At 34.2% G+C, this 24,816-nt stretch overlaps 2 protein-coding genes across 3 annotated transcripts in view; one reads left to right on the top strand and one right to left on the bottom strand.

The window, feature by feature from the left end:
- Positions 1-10,439, bottom strand: part of LOC123532023 (platelet endothelial aggregation receptor 1-like) — a 45,479-nt gene extending 35,040 nt beyond the window's left edge. Inside the window, exon 1 of the mRNA XM_045313360.2 lies at positions 10,298-10,439. The gene's annotated coding sequence lies outside the window, so the exon portion shown is untranslated. The remainder of the gene's footprint in view (positions 1-10,297) is intronic.
- Positions 10,440-15,786: 5,347 nt separating this feature from the next.
- Positions 15,787-23,994, top strand: LOC123531349 (uncharacterized). 2 transcript variants are annotated; one of them, XM_045312210.2, is made up of 3 exons: positions 15,787-16,007; positions 16,198-16,311; positions 20,680-23,994. In XM_045312210.2, the coding sequence occupies exon 3, from the start codon at positions 20,757-20,759 to the stop codon at positions 23,466-23,468; it is 2,712 nt and encodes a 903-aa protein (XP_045168145.2). In that variant the 5' UTR covers positions 15,787-16,007; positions 16,198-16,311; positions 20,680-20,756; the 3' UTR covers positions 23,469-23,994. The 2 variants fall into 2 exon arrangements, with proteins under 2 accessions (XP_045168145.2, XP_045168146.2); XM_045312211.2 differs by lacking the exons at positions 15,787-16,007; positions 16,198-16,311 and adding an exon at positions 18,254-18,447.
- Positions 23,995-24,816: the final 822 nt, after the last annotated feature.

Below are 24,816 nucleotides of genomic sequence, written 5' to 3'. Positions count from 1 at the left end.
GATGGCTTCTGAACAATTTCTGTTTGTTTTATTTTTAATTATCGGTCGTTAATCATAATCACCAGGATGCAGTTACAATTAACTTTAGAGGCTTTTAAAGTAATTTGTTTTACTTCTAGAGTTTAAATGTGTTTACTGTCAATGTGGGAAGAAACGAAAGCTGATGAAACTCTTGGGAATAATGTTAAGAAGCAAACAGCAATTGGATCAAAATCTTTGAATTAGATGAAGGTGTATAGGAAGAACAAAATTCTTAACCTCTAAGAGTGTTATCTTGAAATTAGATATTAACTGTTAAACTGTTCTCAAGAAAATGAAATCTTTTAATGTCAACAATGCTTTATATTAAAATTCGCATGGGACAAACCATCAACTGTCACCGTCATGCTGAAATTTAAGTGTACACGTAGGTTAATATGAAACACAAAAAGGAATGTAAGAGCTATAGAAGACAGTCATGGTTTCTGTAACTACTGAGTGGAATCTGATGTTTAATTGCCCTTTCAACAAAAATCTTCAATAGCATGTCGAATACTTGGAGTCTACTTGTGCGTGATATATCTCCATAAACTCATCTTATATTCTGATTCTGAATTTCAAACTTTGAATTTACATTCAGTTTTCTGTACAACATATTTTTATTGTATAACTGTGTAGTGATCTAACTGACAGTTGTCATCTACAGCACTGTCATTGCCTGTATTCTGCTTTGTTTCATTACCGGTCATTAATAATTTTCATGAAATACACTTGATAAGCCAATTTTACACTCATATGTGATTAAAACTGTTTCAGTTTATTTACAATTGTATTTGAATTTGAATTTCTCACATAACTTTTATTAAGTAGTAGTGCACTGTTATATGATACTTATTCATTTTATTTATTTTTCCATTTATTTATCTACGGTGTCACCCCGGTATAGTAGAAAGTAGTTCTTTGAAATTTTGAAGTTCCCAATTTAACGCTATCCCTACTTTGACATGTTATATTCCAAATGTATTTATTGATACTGTGTACATTTTTTTGTCATTTCTGATGTCTTTAACAGTTGTTTTATGTGTGTTTTTCAGGATTACATTTCTGTGCGGAAGGATTAAAAAACTACACCAGACTGGTGACCATGACAGATGTCAGTGGGAAATTTAAACATGGACTAAATACTTTGATGTGTAGTAAAAAAGTTCATCGCTGATGGTGGTGTTTTTCTGTGATATATTGACTGGGATAGTATTACTCTTCAGAAATACAGAGCTGTCAATGCTGCAATTTTGTTGTGAAATTCACAATCCATGTCCAAAAGTGCTTGTTTTACTATACAGCAAAGAAGGAGAAATTGTACTGGGCCGACACCCTACCTATTTACTGATTATCTTGTATATGTGTTTCCTGTTATACCAGTGTGCTTCTCTAACACTGTCCTGTATATGTCAGGGGGTATCAAACGTTCACTTAAAACTTGTTTTGTCTTGTTGTAAATAAACATTAACTTTTACATGACTTGACTTGCGACAGTACTTTTAGTCTTGTCTATGTAAAGTAATAGTTATGCGACTGAAGATTATCTAAAAACAATATAATATACGTATTAAAAGAATACATCACTTAAAACTAATGTTCTCTTACGTTATTCAAACGGGAAAATATATTTCAAGATGTCTCTGCAAGCAATAATCCCGGCTATAAAGTCAGCAGTATAACATCTTGGAGATAAAACATGTCTGTCGTAGCAATTTATGTTTCTATTAAAATGCTTTTGTTCTATTTCCTCAAAGCTAAGATGATTGAATGTAAGAATGACAGTAAAAATTGTACCGTAACTCAACTTACTCGTTAGCGGGAATTATAATGTTATAAACAACAGTCTTTTCTTCGAAAAGCAATTGCGCAGTGAAATACGTGAAGAATTAAAGCGTACGTTATAATATCCAAACAATACATAATTGTACAGTAGTCATGTGCTAATAGGCAAACATGAAAAATTAACACATGAAGTTCGGCAGAAACATTTCTGTAGTGTCATTTCTAAAGCAATTTAGTCGATTTTTTAGTATAAACAATACAGTATGTCTATCAAAACGTTAAAATAAATCATCTACAAGAGCTATCTAAGAGCTTGTATTATTTTCAGGTAGTTTGTTTTCAAAGCCTGCATTCAAAATACGTATATCATATTTAGCTCTTACGAAAAAAGACGTTATTAATACACGAAACAGAAATTATACGTCCGCGGAATAATTTCACGAGGGCGTAGCCTGAGCGGCGTATAACCGATTTAGAGTGTATTGATTTAAGTAAAACACTATTTTGCTGTACATTATTTGGATTCTAATATGCCATTTATCTAAAACAGATGATAAGATATAGTAGCGCTCTTTCTTGGTCGCAACAAAAATATTGACGTCATTGCTCGTTTATGTGACGTCATTGAAATGTAGGCGTGTTTATATCAGCAATAAGCATGTTGAAATTGAAATTGTGGAGTCTATTTTGAATGTATCTGTACAAAATAGTTCCTTCCACATAAGCCGATGAAAGGTATATGGGATAAGAGATGTTGCACATTCCATGTCCTTTCAAGGGCATTATCACTCAGATCCACTCTGTTACTATTTTGCCTGGCTATGTTTCGTATTTCGAAATGATCTTCAATTTGACTTAACCCACAAGGACGGAGAAAGCGAAATTGCTAGTACTCTTTATATTATATTTTTCTCAGCTCTTGATTGTAAAGTTCAAAAATGTAACTTATAAATCGTTTCAGTAATTAACAATTGTTTTTGAAGTACGAACTGTTTTATCATAATTCTAAAGAATGACTAGTGTTTATAGTAAAAATTAAACTAAAACCCTCGGTTGGTGTTCTTGGCCTAAAATCTTCCAGATATTTAATTTTCCTTATGTAGTTTCCCTTGTTAAATGGACATTTTCACGTTTATCTGATCTTTTAATTATCCTTTTTCATTTCTACAAGCTCTATTTATGGCAGTTTAAGAAGAAAATATGTGTCTTGTGGCGTGATTTTATATAAACCTGTAAGTATGTTATTTATGTCTAACTGCAATGGAGAAAAAAGCTAAATCAGCCGCTGATCTTTGACCCAAGATGTATACTATCGAATATAAGTACGAAACTAAAATGTGATACAAAACTTAAGAAAACAGAATCACTTAGGTTGTATTCAGACTAACAAAATAAATGGTGAGGAAGACGAATCTTTAATCAGGCTGACAAAATATACTGTATGGCAAACAAAAAGTAATTTAGGGTTCAGATAGATTTATTGCAAGTGAAATTTTAACACAAATGTCTAGGAAATGACAAACTGTGCTTTCACACGCACTGAATCTCAAGTAAAAATAGTTTTACTAAACAAAAACATCAACAGCCGCGCGACACTAATTGTACATTTGCGTTCAGGAATTCGCATTAAATATCTCTTCGCGTCTCTGGTTTCTGTGCGGCATAAAATTATTATCGATTCTTTAAAGCAGTATTACATTTTTGCAGTAATATGCACGTTTCTAGATAATAACTAGTATTGTCTAGTGTTCATCAGATCCTAAAATAATGACTAAGTCTAAAAACAATAATATAATTCATGTTTCCTCGTTCGCACTTGTGCCTCGTAAAATTCCTTTGTAGTGTCGGCTGCAGTGTCATTAAATCAAGTTCAAATGCTTTTATCAGAATAAAGTAATAGTATGTTCGGTCTGCGCCAAATGGGAAAAAAACTCTTCAATCGTCAACTAGTGTATACTCGTTTAGCTTTAAACATCTCAACCATTTGGCTGGGTTTTCTAAATACAGTCACGCACTTATACATATTTTGTACTCAAAAGTGTCAAAATCACTTATATGTACAATGGCAATATACACTAATCTAAACCCCTCCATATTTTTGGCAGTATCTTTCATAATACTATACAGCACATCCGTGCAACTACGTCGTTAGAAATAATATTTACATTCACCCTATCCTTTTCAATTGAAAATTATGACGTTCATTTTGCATGAACAGCAAAAGGAAAACTGCCAAAGTTAGACAACGCTGCTCCATGATAACGACGTCAGCGTATAGTCAGCGAGAACGTTCCTTAGATATCTTCGCAGTTGCTCCGTCTTTTGAACAGAATAGCAGGGAAGATGATTTTAATGTTACTAGTAAATGCATCAAAATGTGTGCAATTTATAATATAACCTTGTTTACAAATGGGAAGTAAATAGTATAAGTATAATGTAAGTTTAAGAAATTAATTAATTGTTTTGGAGTTCATGCGAAATGAACCGGGCAAATTAAACATGAATCGCTAGCGCGATTCGTAGATTTGCCGATCCTATTCTGTCGTTCATTTCGCATGAACACCGAAAAACAAAAACAAAAATCATTTCTTAATCAAAATTTCAACAAAATCAAGTAACACCAGTCGGTTATGTATGGAAATACTTCTGTTGTAGTTTGCGGTTATGATTGGTCTAGTATGAAAACATTGACACAGGTAAGCAAATGTTACGTATTTTTCTAATATAACTGCAAATGAAAAATCAGCGGATGCTATTCGATGCACGATTAAACAACGACTACAGCCATATAAGATTTTCCGTGTAGCGACCAACTATTTGCTTCCTGATAATTTTAGAAATTGCACACATGGTGACATTTCAGCGACTCAGTACCAATATTATCGCGTTCTGCTAGTGTTTTCGAACATGTTCAGTTTTCTTGGTAATTAGTCGGCGTAAATCGATTAATGATACACAAACGTTTCAATTTGTCCTCGCAAAAAGTTCTGAGAATATAGTTTATGAGAGAAATGATGCAGTTATTCGGTGTTATGATTCGGTAGGTGTTGGTATGATTCTTTGGAAGCGGTTATGATTCTTCTTAGCATATAATTGCCAAAGGAAGTCTAAGATATTCTTTCAGAAAAAACGAACATATTGTTTATTTAATTCACCTTGTATACGTACACCATTACTTAAACGACGACTGACATACTTTTTCATATCAGAATAATTTTTAATCTAGACCGGAACTTCATTAGTGAAGTTCATCCAAGAAGGAATGTGACCGGTACACAATGGAAGATAAATTATCACTTGTTCAATATCCATAGTACATTTTACCGAACTGTGCGTTTTAGGTGAGAAATGCGCGATTGAAATGGGTAAGTATATTTTCCCGTTCATGACCATGGTTCTTATAGTATACCTAGGGGTAGGGTATAACATGTACAGTGGCATTTTCTTTCTGGTCTGGTGACAGTGATTTGTCCTTACCAATTCAAACGTATTAAAATCTATTTTAGTTTTTTTCTTTAACGTAAACAACAATCTAGTCAAATTGTGAAACTTTCAATGAGACCAATTTAAGCATAAGCACAGGTAAACTGTTCAAAAGTAAAATAATCATATAAAAAATTTATACAGCTCAATCATATAACTACAGTAAAAATTTCTTCTGTAAAGGGACCTACCTTGCCTTTCATTGATATATATTCCTTTCTCATAGTTGTATAACATGGTTGTTTTAATCAATATGCCCCTCAGTGAAAACATATTCCTATGTCAGCATGACATGTTTTTCAAACGCAAACTTAGAAACCAGACGTTACCAGTATTTTATTGAAGAATCTAAGTTTTCTCTGGTTGTACAAAAAAGCTTGTAATATGTGACACAGTAACCATATTCTCGAGCTTGTGGAATAAACTGAATCACTGTTACCTGCTCTGTTTTATAAGTCTCCTGTGTTCTCTCTGTTTTACGAGCATTAACCCTTAGCTTGCTAAATTTCTAAAATGGACTTTTCCATCATTCAGTTTGGGCAATACCATTTATTATTCGAAGGGGTGTTCACTGAAAATTTTCTAACTGAATAGCGAACAGTGCAGGCCATGATCAGCCTGCACGGATGTGCAGGCTGATCTTGGTCTGCACTGGTCGCAAAGGCAAAACCAATCGCCGCCAGCAGGCTAAGGGTTAATCTGACGTCTCGAGTAAATGTCCACGACACTGATTAGATATTGACTTTAGTGGCTTCACAGACACGGAGTCATCATTTGTTGAATATTAATGCCTGTTAAGGACGCTTTTATATAACATGTTTCTTCTCACCAAACCATCAATCTATCAAGTGCCCATGCTAATTAAGTAGTCAGGACAATAAGAGCGTTTTACACGATTTGCTGTGGAAGAAAAAAACTCTTTGAATATCTCCATAGAAAAACAAATTAATGCATCAACAGTTTCTTACTTAGTTTATATAAATTCATATTTGCTCGATAGCTTGAATGTGATCAGAGCAGTCAGCTTAATTGAATCACTGATGAAAACCAGTACTAGTGTCATATAAGACGGTGTGGTCTGTGCCAAATGTGGTGCTAACCCACCTAAATCACTACACCGTCATTCACTTAAAGCTTCTTACTTTAAGTTTCTCTATGATAGTGTGAGTCTTTTTTAATACATTTAGTTCATCGCATCTTCACTGGGGCAATGTTTTTCATATTTTCTCATTATTTTCACAATATACCATGTTATACGTATATTGACACACGCCATAATTTTCATTTTAAAATGTATAAAAACGTCACGGTCTAACCCCACATAACATTGTTTGGTTATTTGTAATGCTATTTGTTAATTTAATTGTGTCCTAAGAAGTCAGTGACGAACTGCTCTTAACTAACTCCCACACCTAAAACATGGCTGAGACATCAGATATCAGTGGAGCATATGTAGCTCTTTTTCAAAAACATGAACAGTCAAACCTTTGCTTGCTGTAGAAATGTGTGAGATGCAAATGTGAAATAAGCTTTCAGAATCGTGCGGGTTTTCGAGTTCATCACAGCTTATGCGTTAAGCATGGCAAAAAGCGAAAGAATCATGATCAGGAATGAATGAGTGCAAAATCTTCGGGATCTCTTTTTCGAAGCAGGCAAATAATGGCATAGTGCCAATCGGTGCTCTATGCCACTTGCTCACAATTAAGTTGATCTGACCCTGTGTCAGCAGATAAAAATGTCCAATGCAACAAGGCAGGAAAAGACTGGAAACCAACTATCAACTTGCCAAAGACTTCAGATAGGAGGATTTAGTGAAAATTTGTTTGACCTAGATTTTTTTATTGGGTATAAATCTGAAATCAATAACGCAAAATGCCTGGCACTACACATTAGAAAAAATAATGACAACCGGGGAGACGAACAGGCGGCAGCCTTTAATTTCATTACAAAAACTGATGTAGCAATATTCTCTTTCAAAATGATTGTCATAATAAATCTCATCTATGTTAGACAAATTAATATCGTCTGATATTCAGCATATAACATTTTGATAAAAACAACTCTACACCCTAATAACAGAAAAAGTCTTTGTAGCTAGAATGCACTGTGGTCAAGGTCAAATATTCTTTATTTCTCTAGACGCTTATTTTTTCTGTAAACAAGCGATTCTGCAGTACTAATTCTATATATCAAAACAAAAATTCAGCTCAACAGACATACAAGTCATTTTCAGTATATCAAAAAGATGCTGTGAAGAAGCCCTTCTGCTTTCAGAAGAAATTGAATTTAATCTGTATTGATAAAAATCCAATTTCCTAAGAAGCAGTAATGAATCTTCGGTAATTACACAGAGCCCTGATTAGGTATTGACTTTTATGGGTTAACATGCATGAACCAGGTAGCCATTTCTATACAACGTTGATTCTAAATGTTTGTTTATCAAAATAACCAGCCAGAGCGAGAGGAAAAAAAAGATGTAAAGTGATAATGTAATGATGACTGAGCATTTTCTAATGATACAATTGATACGGACTTATAAAAAGTGAAGACTACGTTCTACGAAACTACAAACTCAAAGGAGTTATTACAACAATTCCAAACATATTAAATATCAGTCAATTAAGCACCGTTTTAAACTTTGCTAATTTTTTTTATTTCAATCTATTTAGTGTCATTTTGTGCATCAATTTATTTCCGATTTCAAAAGATGAATATCGGAGATCTTTATCTTTTAACAGTAAAATATAATAATTATATTATATTATACTTTTCATCTTGGTTTGCTCGGATCCTCATCTTAACAGAAATGCTCTAAAATGCAATTTACTAGAAATTACCAGTCATAGTTATCATCTTATATATAAGGGATCTCTGAGTGCATCTTCGCGTCGTTTTCTCTATAGTGAGAATAACTAGAACTTCAATTTTCTAATAAGTCTAGTGTAATCTGCACTTTTTATCATAGCTTTTTGCACTTTTGCATTGCTCTGTTGCTTCCAAGCATCTTCGCTCGAGCAATGTCTTTCATATTTTCTCAGTATTATTACAATATACATATATTGAAATTCTATTAATCTACAGATAGCAGAATGGAGCCCATGATTTCAAAGAACGAGAAAATATGACGGTAACGTTAAATTTAAATCCAAATATTACTTTTTAAGACATGTTTTTGAAATACAAAACTACTTTATTACATTAAAACGAGTTTAAGTCTCTGCCCTAAAGCTATGTAGTGTTATCATGTGATTTCCATTTTCACGGAAAGCTCATTAGAATTATAGTTCAAATTCAAGTCAAATATCCTTCAGATGTAGTAGGCGCATTGGTCGAGAGAACCAAGACGCTTTCCTATGGAGGTGAAGGTCCAGGGTTCGATTCCTGGCTTCTCCCGTTGCGTTTTGTCCTTGTGTAAGTCAGGCACTTTATTGCATTTGCTTCAGTCGACGCAGCTGTAAATGCGTACCAATAGATAGATGGGGTAGGGTTTTAATCTTAAATAGGGTTGCTTAAAAGCTCTACAGAGCTTATGTTTATTGTTTCACAAAGCGACGGTAAATAAAATTCACTTTTACCTACATTTACCTTTAGATGTGAAGGTATTTTAACAGTACATGGTGTAGACATAAATCGGGTTGGGATACACATAGCTGGAAAACCTGTATTGATAAAGAATGAAGTAATATTTACTTGATTTTATACAAAACGTAACAATATTTCCCTAAAAAATAGAATCCAGTATTAATTACTTCCCCTTAATCATTGTCCAGTTACAAATAGGGGCATATCATGGGATCATGGGAAATACATGACCGTTGCAATCCAAAACTTGTTTTACTTATTTTTTATTTTATCTGATATACATCGAACCATCAAACCAAATTAGCCTTAAATAACTAAAATTAAGTTCCCATTATTGCAATAATTACAATCTCGTATTAAATATTAAAGAAACGAATTATCAAAATTCGATAACGATCACTGTGAATGCAGTGGTCTCTTAACTGTAAGAGGAGAACACGGCTTAGGAGATTGATATTTATCTAGGAACATACAACCTGTGAAGTTGCGATCGTTTAAACTTAATATACTGACTATTATCAACTTTCAAAACCATCTGCACGCACTGAATAGTTTAAATGCGATTTGTTTCCTGTAGGGAAAATAAATGTTCCGCATTAGGGGTTTTATCTTGATAAATCCTACCATACTTTGCATTACAATTTGTTGTTCTAAATGAAAACCAAGTTCAAGATGTAATGCATTTATACACTGGTGAAAAGTTTACTTTAAACTCTAGATAATTCGAAGTCGAATATAGGTGATGACAAACTGTGCTTCACAGCCACTAAATCAATTTTACAAAACATCAACAGTTTTACAAAACATCAACAGCCGTGCGACACTAACTTACATTTGAACTCCAGGAATTTGCGTTAAATTTCTCTTTGCATCTCTGGTATCTGTGTAACATGGCATTACGTCGATTCTTTAAAGCAATATTATATTTCCAGTAATATGCATTTTCCTATATAAACGCTAGTATTGTCTGGTGTTTATCTGACTAAACCTAAACACACCATAACAAACCTTATTCCCTCGTATGCTCTTGTGCCTCGTAAAATTACTTTGTAGTTGCGGCTACATTATCATTAAATCAAGTTCAAATGCTTTCAAACGCAATTCGATACTTCCAACAGAAAATTCACGGGTATGACAATATATTTCATAATACTAACAGCATATCTATGCAATGTCGCAGATATTAGGCAACTACGTTTCAAAATTTTAAACCGTCCAGTAATTTTCAAAATGAGATTGTCTGTATCAGTTTGAGTCTATAAGCCTATTAGATTTTAGTTCCTTTTGTTTTAACATATTTGTAAAATTACAAAGAGACCGATTTATGCATTTAACGGATCAACTGTTTAAAAGGAAAATTATAAAATAATATAAAATACATCACAAACTTTTTAAATTAAGTATAAATTTCTTCTATAAAGGGACCTACCTTGTCTTTCATGAATATATATTATTTCTTTTTTTCATAACTGTATAACATGGCTGTTTAATCCATAGGTCCATTTTCGAAAAACGGATACTCAAGGAAAAAATATCACTATATGGGCATGACATTTATTTCAACCGCAATCGTTGCTGGTATTTTACATTTACTGAGGTATTGTTGTACAAAATTCTTCCTTTTGAATGAAATACCGTTGGTAAAATGTGAAATTGTGGAATAAATTGTATCACTGTTACATGCTCTGCTTTTATAAGTCGCCCGTGTTCTCTCTGTTTTACGAGCATTAATCTGACTTCTCTAGTAAATGTCCACGGCACTGATTATATATTGACTTAAGTAGCTTCATTTATTGAAAACTAATACCTGTAAAGGAGGCTTTTATGTAACATGTTACTTTTAGCCCAATTATCAAGTGCCCATGCTAAGTAGACAGGACAAGAGCGTATTACACGATTGCAGCTGAGGAATATACTCTTCGCATATCTCCGTTGAAAATCAAATTAATGCATCTATAGTTACTTATTTAGGTTTATATCAATTCAAACTTGCTCGATAGCTTGATGGCTTGACTTTGATTAGAGCTATCAAGTTGTCTGAAGCACTGTCGAAATCCAGTACCAGTGTCATATAAGACGTTGCGATCGGTACCAACATGCGGCGCCAACATACAACCTCCGCACTGAGCGACCGACACCTATGTTACTACACCGTCGTTCCTATAAACCTCCTTACTTGAGTTTCATTTTAATAGTTCGAGTTTCAATTCTTTGAGTTCCTTTACTGTATATTTCATGCTTTACCTTGTTTTGAAATATCAGTTCGAGGGCTGAGCGCGAAGCAATTGTATAATATCGTGTTCTTTTTTAATATCTATATATGTTAAGTTTTGCGCTCAGTCCAAATAATATTATTATTTAACATTGTTTTTTCTTTCGCAGGCTCTCAAATATGTTCGTGCTTAAAGGCCTCTTTATTTCAGTGTTTTACACAAACACGCTCAAATTGCAGTCAGTAAACACTTTCAAACACGTTTGAATAGAATATTTGCAGAGCAACAAGATACCATCTCGCAGTACTTTTAATTTGATTAAAGATAGTTGTTCAATATCAATGATTAATCAAATAAATCGCAAGATTAACTAGGTAAGCGCGTTTCCATGGTTTTTATTAAATGAATGACGTAAAGAAACAATATACCGCCTTCTGCAATTGGTAATCTGGTAAGATCAATAATCATGTTAACTAACCTTTGACTATACCTAGTCAGAAGGTGTTGGAGTAAATTTAAATGAACATATATACATGATGAAAACAGAATGAAAACGCTGTTGTAAAAGCACACTCTGCTTTTTTCAATTTATGCTCTGCTAAAGGGTTTAGGCCTAAACAATTGTTTGTTTCCGGTATCCTGACCTATCCTAAATTTTTGTCCCACCCAAAATGTTTTATGGCCTTGGAGACTTTTTAACAAAAAATTGCAAAACTGCACTTTTTATGCTTAAAACCTGGTCATTGATGTTAGAAATCAACTTACTGATGCTCTAGAGGTATAACCCCCTTGTTTGTATTCATTTTTTGACACAAAAAATATCCGGAAAGTACCACTTAATAAAAAAAATATTCAAAAAAATTACCGACCTACCAACCCTAATTTTTTTAGCATGTTATCGAAAATAAACTTTTTTGTTAAGCCTTATACGAATGAGTGTTTGCTTTTAGATGAATCATTTCCATTGTCAGCGACAGGTTTACTTGTATATCTAATATCAGCACACGGACAAATCGCCAAGGTAATTATTTGTATGTTATAACATTCCTCAGTATAGGTACAGGTATATGATAGTGATACTGGTGGTACTGATAATATGGGTGGCCCTAAGGAAATACTAGTACATGGACACGAGAGACATTTACTGTATAAACGTAAAATGCAGTTGCGAGATAACCTTTCAGAATCGTACGGGTTTGCGCGTCCAACAACAACGCAGAGGCGATAAGCCAGAATCTGATCAGGAATGAATAAATCAATACAAAATCTTCGGGATCTCTGGTTGGAAACAAGCAAACTATGACAAAGCGTCAAGTCGGAGAGACTACCAGGCGCTAGCCTTTAATTTCATTACAAAAACAGATCTGCTAGACAGCAATATTCTCTTTCGAAAGGATTGTCACAATTGTTAATAACATCTGATATTAAGTGTACTATATTTCTATATAACAACTCTACACCCACATACAGTTCAGAAAATCAGTTGTTGTCCTGCAGACAAAGACTTTGTAGCGAGAATGCATTGTGATTATATGAAGGTCAAGTATTATTTATCTCTCTATGGGTGTTATTTTTTCTGCACAAAAGCGACTTTTCAGTACTTCTTCTATACATTTCAAAAACACTAACTGTTTCAATTGTTTAACTTTCGCTCTGTACAAAGATGCTCAGCAGGGGCCTCCGTGGCCGAGTTGTTAAGGTCGCTGACTTCAAATCACTCACCGATGTGGGTTCGAGCCTTACTTGGGGCGTTGGATTCTTCTTGTGACGAAGCCATCCAGCTGGCTTACGGAAGGTCGGTGGTCCTACCCGGGTGCCCACTCGTGATGAATAATGCACGGAGGGGCACCTGGGGTCTTCCTCCTATAATTGACCTATAACTGTGTCGGTGCGACAAAAACCAAACAAGAAAAGAAGAAAAAAGATGCTCAACAGTCTAATATAACAGTCCATATTCCCTCGTTTACTCTATATTCAGAATATCTGGAACCTTCAATTTTCTAATGGGCCTAGTGTATTCTGCGTATATTATCAGTTTTCTCCACTTTCGCGTTTCTATGTTGCTTCCAAGCATCTTCACTGGGGCAATGTTTTTCATATTTTCTCATTATTTTCACAATATACCATGTTATACGTATATTGACAAACGCCATTATTTTCATTTTAAAATGTATAATAACGTCACGGTCTTACCCCACATATTCTTGTTTGGTTATTTGTTATGCTATTTGTTAATTCAGTTGTGTCCTACGAAGTCAGTGACGAACTCCTCTTAACTAACTCCCACACCTAAAACATGGCTGAGACATCAGATATCAGTGGAGCATATCTTTTTCAAAAACATGAACAGTCAAAACTGTGCTGTAGAAACCTCCGAATAAAAGTCATAAAACATTTTAAGAGACCACCTGTCAACAGAGACCAATATTTTCATTTCCCAAGAGAGTCCTTTACGGACGGATTTGACTGTATATAAATATTCCAGTAAACCCCCAATAATTTAGATATGTATTTCGATATTTACCTACAGTGTACGATAATTAGAATATCAGAGCCTTATATTTTAACCATAAAGTGACTTTTCTCTTGGCTAGTATTTCCAGCAATAACAAAGGTTCATGTCTTTTCGAATAGGTGAATGCTAATATTTCCCGTGCATCACTAAAGGTAAAAGGGTCATTTTATAGCTCTTGACATAAAGTAGACTCAGGGACTCAAAAATCTTTAAAATAGGAGGTGTAACCTTAATTGGATTGTTAACAAATTTTCTCAGAAGCTTCCATGAATGCTGCCAAGAGGTCTCACATGAGAAAGCGGGAGATAGATTTAGCATAGCAATGTCGATGATATCTTTCATCTGTGGCGGCGTTAGACGCTAAAATCAGATCGGAAAAAAGAGAAAAAACGCTTGTATCCGCCCTCAAAGGAGGACACTAATTAATAGATTTTTCTATTGTCATTTGCCGCGATTTCTTCCGTAATCATTTTGTCGGGACTAAAATTAAAGAGAATACCATTTTATTCATTCTCAAATATTCCATGATGACAATCTTTTGATGACGAAAGTCGCTCTGACCCACATGTTCTATTTTTATGACACACAAAGCTTTATAAATCTGATTATGTGACTTAAACGGTGAACAAATATTTTGTTTAAAAAAAAGGGAAATACTACACTACGCTTTTTGTGTTAAGGTATTAGGTCACTAATAGAGAACCTCCTTTTTGAAGAGTATTTAATTCCTACAATAAACCTACTTTTACTGCAATTCTTAGTGGGGTATAGGTTCAAGCCCTACTGGGACCAAATTTTTTTTTCTTTATTTTCCTTTTTTACTAGTAAGTTTTTACTTCTTTCAAGACTTATTATTGATGTTTTGTACAAAAATGGAAAAAGATGAATCTTACAAGCGATTTTTTGGTGTTCAGAGAGAATTTACTACTTAAACAGAAGGGGTAGAGTTACACACCTTTAAAAATATTGAGTTACGCACGGTGAAAGTTCTCTATTTTGCTTTCACTCTTAGATTATATATTGTGGAAGAAATTTAGGTAGGATTTACGTCTTCCCTAAGGTTAATTTTAAATGGAGTAAGCAAAATTCAAAACAGAAACACATCATTCGACCTTATTTTTTCAATGTTAAAGTATGAATTCTGTCTCATTAAATCCGTTTACTTGAGGCACCATAGAAAAAAATGATATTGACATTTTTATTTTGTGTTTTATAATTGTTTACCAATAGTTTGATGTTTCTTCTATTGAAATTAATGGTAAAATGAGTTCTCTGCAAACGTTTTGGATAGTGGCTATCACTTTGAAATTTGTCTCTACTTGAGCTTGAGGCGATACCATAAGTTATTCAAAATTTATAAAAAACGGCATGGTAAAAGTTGTACCTTTCAGAATATACCAAGCAAAGGCCATTTTGTAAACATTACTATTAGTGACCTAATACCTTAAGTATTATAGATTAACGTTATAAAATCTGTAGTATATACATAAACCATAGATCATGGATGCCCATCTTGAAAAACAATTTAGCGAAAAATTTGTTCTTACGAAGTTTTAAAACGTATAACTCCGTAAAAGTCCATATACATAAATATACATGTAGTAAAATCCGAGTGTGCTAGCTGACACGCCGCCACTTAGAACGTTCGTCGTGTTTTTCTTTCTTCCATTTCGAGGGAGAAGGTGGTCACATTTCAAATATTATTAAGCTTTATGAATTTTTAATGCATTTTGTCATTCTGCAAAGCACGTTTTATTGATTTCATGCTTTCCATATTCATGTTACTGAATCGGTGATATTTTGTAATAATTGTGTTTTCTTATAGATACTTTATTATTACTATCATAATCATTATTAGTGTAATTGTTGTTTTTGTATATTCAAAGAATCCTCGTGTGTAATAAAAATACTAAATGCATATATATATAGTTGAATAATAGATATTTCGCCTTTTTGTATAATTCTCTGGGCGACTGTATTATTTCATTCAATTAATTAATTAATGATGACTTTATGTTCATTATCATGAGTCATAAAAGCTTTGATTGCTAACATTTAACATTTGTACAATAGTTTCCATACGTTAGAGCAAATACAACTGCACACATGATATTCAATATGAGGTATTAAATTCTACTATAATAGTTATATAGACAATGAATGAATGTCTAGTGGTATAAAAAAACGTCTTTGTGGGAGTATAGTAGAAAAGAACAGGACGTTAAATAATGAGAGAAAAAAATGTGTCGAGACACTTTTCAGTCACTTTATACTTAATATTGTGGATGAAATTACTTTCAAACATAGCAGTTAAGATATTGAACACATTAAAGTCTGCTCGGGACATTCAATACATGTATCGATACTGTAAAGTGATACCTATGCACACGGACTTACAAAGGGACCCATAAGTAAACGGGTTTTATGTGTGATCATGTATTCAAAAAGACTTAAAATAATTATCAATTTTGTCCGACCAAGCTGAATGTTGTGATTTAACATACCTTTTGTATTTGTTTATGATTCTTTTTTGTTTTTATTTTCCACTTTATCGCTTTAACAAGTAAATAAGTGTATATCTTTATGTTTATAATTTATCAGATATTGGGTCACAAATCAATACCTCTGTTTGGATCTAAAGAAGATATATTCAACCATTTGTTGAAGACAAAATGTTAAGAGCAGAGTTGGATTTTTGAGAAGGCTATTCAAGAGGTAAATGTTACTTATTATGAATTAATGCACTTTCGCAATGCAAATCTTTCAAAACAATTGCTCTCTCTCTCTCTCTCTCTCTCTCTCTCCAATCACAAGGGATGTAACTGTAGAAATAATTGCAATACACATATATTGAAACAGTCTCATACTTTCTAACTCATCAATCAATATCATCTCAATGAATTTGAACGCATGCTGCTCAATACAGGTTACTTTCATGTTCATATAGGCGGACATAACATCTGCGCAGTTGCAGAGATAAATGTCATTTTCATAGATGTTGACAATTATGTATTTTCAGTTGTGTCGGCTGATCATGTAAACGATTCGCATTCGATTAAAAATCCTTCGGGTAGCAAAACCATTGGACTTCCGCTAAAACTAAAATCAATTCATTGCATTAAAGTGAATATTTTGTAAAGAATAACGTCAACGTTAAAACGACAGAAATGTTCAAACGTTTGATCCTTCTTGAAGAAAACGTGTGCATACAAGCGCTTTAAAATTTATCAAGTTAATTACGGTAGTACATCCATTTATTTATTCCCTGTATTTCTGAAACTTCAAGTAAACTGATCATCCAGATGAAAGCAACTATTATATAAACATTGCATTGTTTAGTATCATTAAACACGCGGATGAATAGACAAACCTTGTAGATCATATCAACGTTGGTTAAATAGGAAAATATCAGTTTCAAAACAAAACAATAACATAATCGTACTAGAGAATCCGATATCGGAACTTGCCCTGCATTCACTGGGTCATTTTGCGTCTTAATTATTATGTCAGCAAGTATGAATCATTTGGAAAAACAAGTAATCGAAGTGGCAGGCTTAGTAGCTAATAAGCGAGGACAAATGTGCGGTTCTTGTCCTTCTAGAGATTCTGATGTCGGTACCTGTCTTGCATTCACCGGATCATTTTGCTTCTTAATTCTTATGTCAGCAAATGAATCATTTGGAAAATGGCAGGCTTAGTTGCTAATAACCGAGGACAAATGTTTGCTTCTTGTTTATCATGTTTGTCTAAATTCAAGGTCAATACCCATGGAGACATGTTTGGTTTTTACTCATGAAATATACGTTCAAAAACAATTTTAATTACATTAATTTCTCTGAACTGCTGTATGAAACATATCTGTATTTGACCATTATAATTATCTTATGCCGATGTTAAACTTCGAGTGCAAATTAAACCACACAGTTAACCTGAACCTGTTGACAAAAGACTGATTCAGTGACCTAGGAAACGGCTAAAAATGTGATGTAAATGTATGGGGCCAAACTGCAAAAGCCTCGAATGAGGTTCTTCAAGCGAAAGTTGAGTAATGCTGTTTCTTACTTTTATATTTTTTTCCAAGAGGAAACATCAATTACAGTAGTCTTGTCGTAATTATTCACAGTACAGTCGTTAGAAAAGCACATATTTTAACATTTGAACGACTTTGCAAAGTAAATTTATAAACGATTGTCATTTAAATATGCTAAATGTGATAAAACTGTAAGATTGAAAAGATTTTATAAAATATAAAGTGTAAACCTAAGTAATCAATAATTACAACTAATAAATACTTTCTAGTAGTGCGTGAAACAGTATAAAGAAAATATACCCGGGTATTTTTTACTTATTTACATAGTATACTTGATTTATACAAAATAAATCTACATAATTTAATCCTGTTTAGCAAAGATAACTGCATTAGAAACAAACGCAGTTGTTGCATTTCTTCGAAAGGTACAATAACCAAAAAATAAGTTATATATCTCCTGTCCTTGTCCATTATTTCAAGTCTTTGTTTGCTCTGGCCTGGCAACTGCTTCTGTCTATCGACCATGATTCTGTGCTATTTTTAGAGCTTACTCGCGTTTGTTTTCATGCTGGAAGTCAACGTAATTTCATGCAATGCATCCCCTAATAGTGAGTCATTCGTCTGCACAATTTGCTCCTTAGGTTTTATGCAAATTATTGGAATTTTTTCTCGTGTCTCTAGAGATCAGCCAAGAGACAAAGTTGGACAATATCTCACATTTACTCGCAGACTACGTTGCGTCACGTGCGCACGATATAGTAAAAGTAGCATGCATTTTACATGTTTTATATTTGTAGTTGAAGTTATAGTTGGATTACAGCGTAAGTTTTTCCCATTTTGATAACTGAAAATACTATTATACTAAATGATAAAATACACAAGTTTTTTATCGTTAAAACTTTTATTATGATGCTTTATACGGCATAGTCATAATCCTATTTGACTCTCATTTCGTAAAAATTCGCTGTTCAAAGCAAGTTTGTGTAATTTTATTTTTCTTAAATTAAATGCGAAACTGTTATCTAACTGTCGCTTAAGACTTCGTAATATTTTAAGTTAAATTTTAGTCAATTTAGTAATTCATCTAACGTATCTATCCTTTTACATTAACAGGGAGATAACTTTCGATATCGTCAACAAGAAAAACTAATATAATAGATAAGTTAGCATGGGATACAGATTTAATTCTCACGAGATTATTATTATCAGATCATTTCATGTCCATATTAATTGAATTAAACATCAAAGAGCTGCGCACTAGTTAAGAGATAAGTGTTGCATGTTTTATCTTAACAGCTTTAATCAATTTATGATGTTTCAAAGTTGCAGTAATTAATGTTATTTTTGTCTGAATATGGTTTTAAAAAATCGAGCGAAACGGGATGTAAAGATATATTTGAACTAGATACAATCACACTTCGATCAATCAAACAAATTTGTATCTTTCTTTTGTGTTTGGTAAGAGTGTTGTTTTCGTTATATTTAGGTTGGAAATAAATGTAAATAGTGCCGTCTATAATCGAAAAAGATACTTTTTTCATTGGCTTATTTTCAAAACTAAAACATAACTTTACACTCAAGATAGTTATATCGCTTTGATTTAGCGCTCTTTTACAAGAAAACTACTATTATACAGCACTGAACATTGTCGTCGGCTGAAATTGAAAACTTTTTTCGCTATGCTAACATTGACCGTGTGTCTGCAAATGCGTATAGTTTGCCGGAGGGCTAGTGGTGGTTCTATAATTGCAAATTCATTGACAAATTCCAGCACATTTCGTTGTTGCGTCAGTCAATTCAAACGACCAAGCAAAGTTCCCTTTCTTCTTTTTATCTTGATTAGTGAAATTCCGCGAAGGCATATCCCAAATAAATAGCCGTTTTGGGCATAACAACCAATTTTTATGCACACGATAATGATTTCATAGTTTTGTCAAGGAAATAAAATAATACTTTAACGGAAAAAGCCCTCATATTACATAAAAGGATTTTAGAGAGTCATGAAAACACATCTGCGTGCAATAAAATCACCTGTATTGATTGTTGAAAAAAAATTAATGAATACCAAATGCTCCTTTGTCTGTTATGAAAATCGATATTTGTCAGGAATTAAGGCCGAGGGAGAATCTCATAATAACATTTGGCGGAATTCCGTAAAGAACAGAGTCTGATAAAAAAAAGTATATATATATGTGTGTGTATATATAAAGATAAATACATTTACAGGATGTAAGACTTTGAATTAAGTATTTTGAATATGTAACGTTCCCTATCCCCTAGCGCTTAAGGCATCCGCTTCGGGAGCGGAAGGTCGATTACTCGAATCCCAGTGGGGATCGTGCTGAAGTAGCTGCTTGGAGGACCGCAGATATTTAAAGAATGCTTACCGATGGCCTATCTGTCAGATTAGGAAAAATTACTTTCGATAAACTAGTAGATAAGTGAGCAGGGGATGCAGACTTAATTCTCAAAAAGTGCTATTATCAGATAATTTGATCTCAATTATTATTGAGATAAACATGAAATTGTTGTGAAGGTAGTTAAGAAATGACTGTTTCATTTAGATATTTTACAATTACAATCATAATTATTTTAATCAATTTATGATGTTTCAATGTTGCAATATTAATGTAATCTTTGCCTGAATAGGGAAAAATCCACACTCCCGATGATTATACAAACAAAATATCTTTATTTTGTTTGCTTTTGCTTATGGAGTTGTTTTCATTATATTCAGGTTGGATAATTATTATTGTTGATATTGCCGTCCATTTTAATCGAAAAATAAAACTTAATTCATCGACGTATTTTCAAAACTAAGCCAATAGACCAACATAGCTGACATTACACGCAAGATAGGTGTATGGCTAAAATATATACCCTCAAACTTCCCAAGCTGCTATTTCATAATACTGAACACTGTCGTCGGCCTAAGCGCTATTCATTCATGCCTGTTTTAACATTGACCGCATGTCTGCATACACGTTTGATAGTTTCCTATCGGACTTGTACAATTCTTATATTATCCTGCTCATTCTTTTATTTTCTTTCAGGTGCCTTGTAAAGTTCACCAATTAAGTCCTATGAAGAAGTGATATGCAGTAAAGTACCTGACACAGAACTTGTACGGATGGCTACCACAAAGTCGAGTCAATCTCCGCAAGACAACCTACTGTGTTGTCCAATATGTATGGACATCTACAAGACACCGCGCATGTTACCATGTCAACACACGCTATGTGAATCCTGCCTTCACTCGTATATCGTAAACAAATCCCGCGAGAGGGTCCTGGTGTCCGATTTTCCCTGTCCAGTGTGCCGCGCCATTACACCCGCACCACGTGCGTTTACCCGTATAGACACATGGTCTAGTTTGTTTCCTCTCAACCATCTTCTAGTTTCTTTGCTAGATTCAAGCTTTCATGAAATGCTCGAAAAGCGCGAAACACCTTCAACAACTGAGAGATGTGCAGAACACGCTGGTAAAGTTATTGAATTCTTCTGTGTTGAACACAATGTCAAGCTATGCAGTAAATGCTTCAAGAATGGCCACCGACAGTGCGATATACTTGACATCGAAGAGCATGTTGAATTCACGTCCAGATTCACCATAGTGAAAACAGACGTTGAAAATCTTTTAGGATATCTAAATGAGGCTATATTGCATCTGAAGTCAAACATAGAGCAGTTGTCTACGGAAAAGTCATCAATCATGACGGAAGTAAAAGATTTCCGTGGAAAAGTAGAAGCGTTGCTGAATTCCTTCGAGACTGATATAAAAGATCAAGTAAATGTGCAGCATGACGGAGAAGTTGTCGTTTTAAAAGCTCAGTGTGAAAAATACGAACGTATTAAGGCAGAGATTGAAACTTCCGGAAAAACTTTAAGCGAACTTCCGGTGTCTTCACAGTCTCTTGAGATGATAACGACGATTGAAAATGATATCAAAAGTCAGTCTTCGTTCATACATGGATGCCATTCAAATATCAAAGTAATCAAAGTAGAATTCGCCATTGAAAATCAGCTTCTTGCCTTTCTAAATTCATTTAGTAAACTTGGCAGTGTCAATGTCAACCAGTTTGAGTCCAATCTACATGAACCTCCTGAATTAATGTCAAGGGGAAATACACTAAACGAATCATTCATTCCGTCGCCTAGGGACGTTTCTGCTGATGATGTTCTCTCTCGTTCTCCCATTCGTCACGTCTCACCAAGAGCAATACTCATAACACGCCCTCCATTAAATGAAGCAGCTGCAAACCAGTCGGGGATTAATACGGAGCAAAGACCTCAGCGTACTCAGAAAGAACCAAAGCGACCAAAAACCGTACCAATTGAATCTACTGCCCCAACACCAGTTGTTCGCCCGCGTCCCGAACGCCCAGATATCCATGGAATACGTCATTTTCTGCCGAGATCTTGCTCCAGCCCGGTGCGTTGTCAAGATTATAATGGCACTACCGAACGAGGCGAAACGTCGAAAACCGAAATAAGGGAAAATGCTGTTGATTTGAACGATGACGATGGATCCGTATTTTCTGATGTTCAAAACGAAGGAAAATCCACTCCCGGTGCTGGCGATGTTAATGAGAGTGAGACTTTAGTTGATGGAGCGACAAAGACCTTTACAGGAACATCAACAAAACCACCAACGAGCGAAAAACCTAAAAACCGCGTCTGGCATTATGTAAACGTCATGTCGGGTGTTGGGGATATATCTAGCAATAGACGAATCTCGGAAAGCTCAGAAAATACGGACAGTGTTAGTAACCAAGAAAACATGAAATTCCTCTTCCGGCATAGATCTTCATCTGCGTCAAGTGTCAGTCCCGAAAGTAAACCAGTCATATCTTCTGCCGTCAGTCAAATTGCCCGTATATTTAGGAAGCCACAAACCGAAGAAAACTCTCCTTCGCCAGTCTACGAAAACTCATCAATGTGCTCAGCCAGTTCTTCTCAGAATAAATCAAATTTCAAAACGTTGACTTTTGAACCTTTAACTAGTAGCAACACCACACCGAAACAATGCACAAAACTAAAGAGCATTGTTATAAAGGTTGAAGGTGACTCAAGAGAATGCACAATTACAGGCTCCGTCGAGCTTCCAGACAAAAGGCTTATTCTCGTGGACTGTAATAATAGCCGTATAAAACTATTCAATGCCGATTTCACATATGTCTGCCATTTGGATATGGCTAAGGAGCCATGGAATGTAGCGAGTATATCGTCTAGTGAAATAGCCGTGACAGTTCCGCTTGAGAAAACCATCCACATTATCCGCGTGTCGGGATCGTCAATGTGTACACAACGATGCATAGTAACACGGCGTGAATGTTGGGGAATTGCTATTGTCGATGGAAATCTTGTCGTGACGACAAAAGATGACGGAAATCAGGTATCATTCCTAGATGACACTGGTAGAGAACTTCAAGTAATCAACTTTGCTTCCAGAGAAAATCCAAATATATTGAGACCTGTTTCAGTTACTCGTGCCCGGACAGACCACGTGCTGTACATTTGCTGTGAAGGACAATCTGGAACAAAAGGATCTCTTGTTCGAATGTCAACCCGAGGCGATGTGTTGTACGTCTTTACGCACAAGGAGCTAGACCGTCCTTATAGCACCGCTGTCGACCGAGAGGATAATGTCTACGTCACCGCCATTCGTTCAGCAAACGTCCTTTTGTTGTCAGAAGGTGGAGCTTCAGTGATGACGATACTTTCACGTGATCTAGGCTTGACACGCCCACAACACATTCATATATCAAACCGGGATGATGGATCATTCCTTGTACTAACGGAGCGACGCTCAGATAAAGCTGACGTTTATTGTCTTAAATAAGAAAAACTTAAACGATAAAAGGTGCTTTTGATAATATGTCCAGAAAAGTTATCATAATGAGCATCGGTCACAGCGAATTTCTTCCGTCTATAACCGTCAAATTTGACTTTAAAAAGATGTATCTTCGGTATTGAAGTATGACGTCTTTAATTTCGCTCTACCTTGTTTCTAAGGAAAAAGGCAGGAGGCATAAATAATTTTAATTGCGTTTTCGTATTATATAGGATTGTAAATAGTGCCAGCTGGGATATGTCTTCCAGTAAAAAAAACACAACACTTCATGGAAGTTAAATTTCAACACTTGTATGTGTTTGTTTGTTCTATATCGATAAAAACATATACAGATGTACATATTGGTGTTGGAGAAGTAGACAATGTACTTTTTTAAATTATGGGTTTTGTTGATGTGTTTGAAATCTTAGTGTGTTTTGAAAACTGACAGAAGCTAAATTATGCAGTTTTTGTCACTAAAATTAAATGATGTTATGTATTGTATTTTATATATTATTAAACTGGCTTCTGTATTTATTTTAGTTATTACATCCTTTAATTGTTTAAAACACATATAGACTATTTTGAAACATATTAATATATTTTTGCAGACATTTAGTGTTTATAAATTGTAAATACACAATATTGATAAATGTAATTTTAAAAAATGGATAAACTTATTAATTTTGAAACTTGCATTATCGAGTCGTATGTCTAGTGACTAGAATGTTGTTCATAATACCAGTACATTTAATAGAATAATAGCAAATTAATTTCATAAAACTACACTGTTTCTCGTTCCAATAATTATGTGGAGCTTTAACAAATCATATCCAGTAGTAGGTACGAACATTTTCAACATTTAACCCACATAGAATTAGGTTTATCACATGCTTGAAGTCGTAGGATTGAAATAACGCCATATCGAATTTTTGATATTACACTGGTGTACTAACATTTTAAAGTTGACGGCGTTTCATATGTCCGAACTATGATATAAACGTCTGTCAATGGTTGTAGGTGTCGTAACTGTTTGGCTGCAACGAACCTCTGCAAGAACTTTAGGTAAATATAACGTACGTATGGGTTATACAATACCTGTTATAGTCAGTTCTTTCAAAGAAAGGATATGTGTCTAAGAGCTTTAATAATAACAACAATATGTTCATGTATAATGTAACATTAGCCTTGAAGCCTTTTGCAAATGTGAAGTAGAAAAGTGCTTTACTTTATCAAAATGAGATGAAATTATAAAGACCCAATCTAATTCCAGTTTCTTTGTGCTTTTAGTAATACGCAATACATCTGTACCATCAGGCAAAAATGCATTCATATTAAGTTCTTTTGCTTTGACTTG

This window comes from Mercenaria mercenaria, chromosome 11 (genome assembly GCF_021730395.1).
Source record: "Mercenaria mercenaria strain notata chromosome 11, MADL_Memer_1, whole genome shotgun sequence".
Lineage (NCBI taxonomy): Eukaryota > Metazoa > Mollusca > Bivalvia > Venerida > Veneridae > Mercenaria > Mercenaria mercenaria.
The sequence above is the reverse complement of the archived record's forward strand: the minus strand, read 5'-3'. Positions and strand labels throughout refer to the sequence as shown.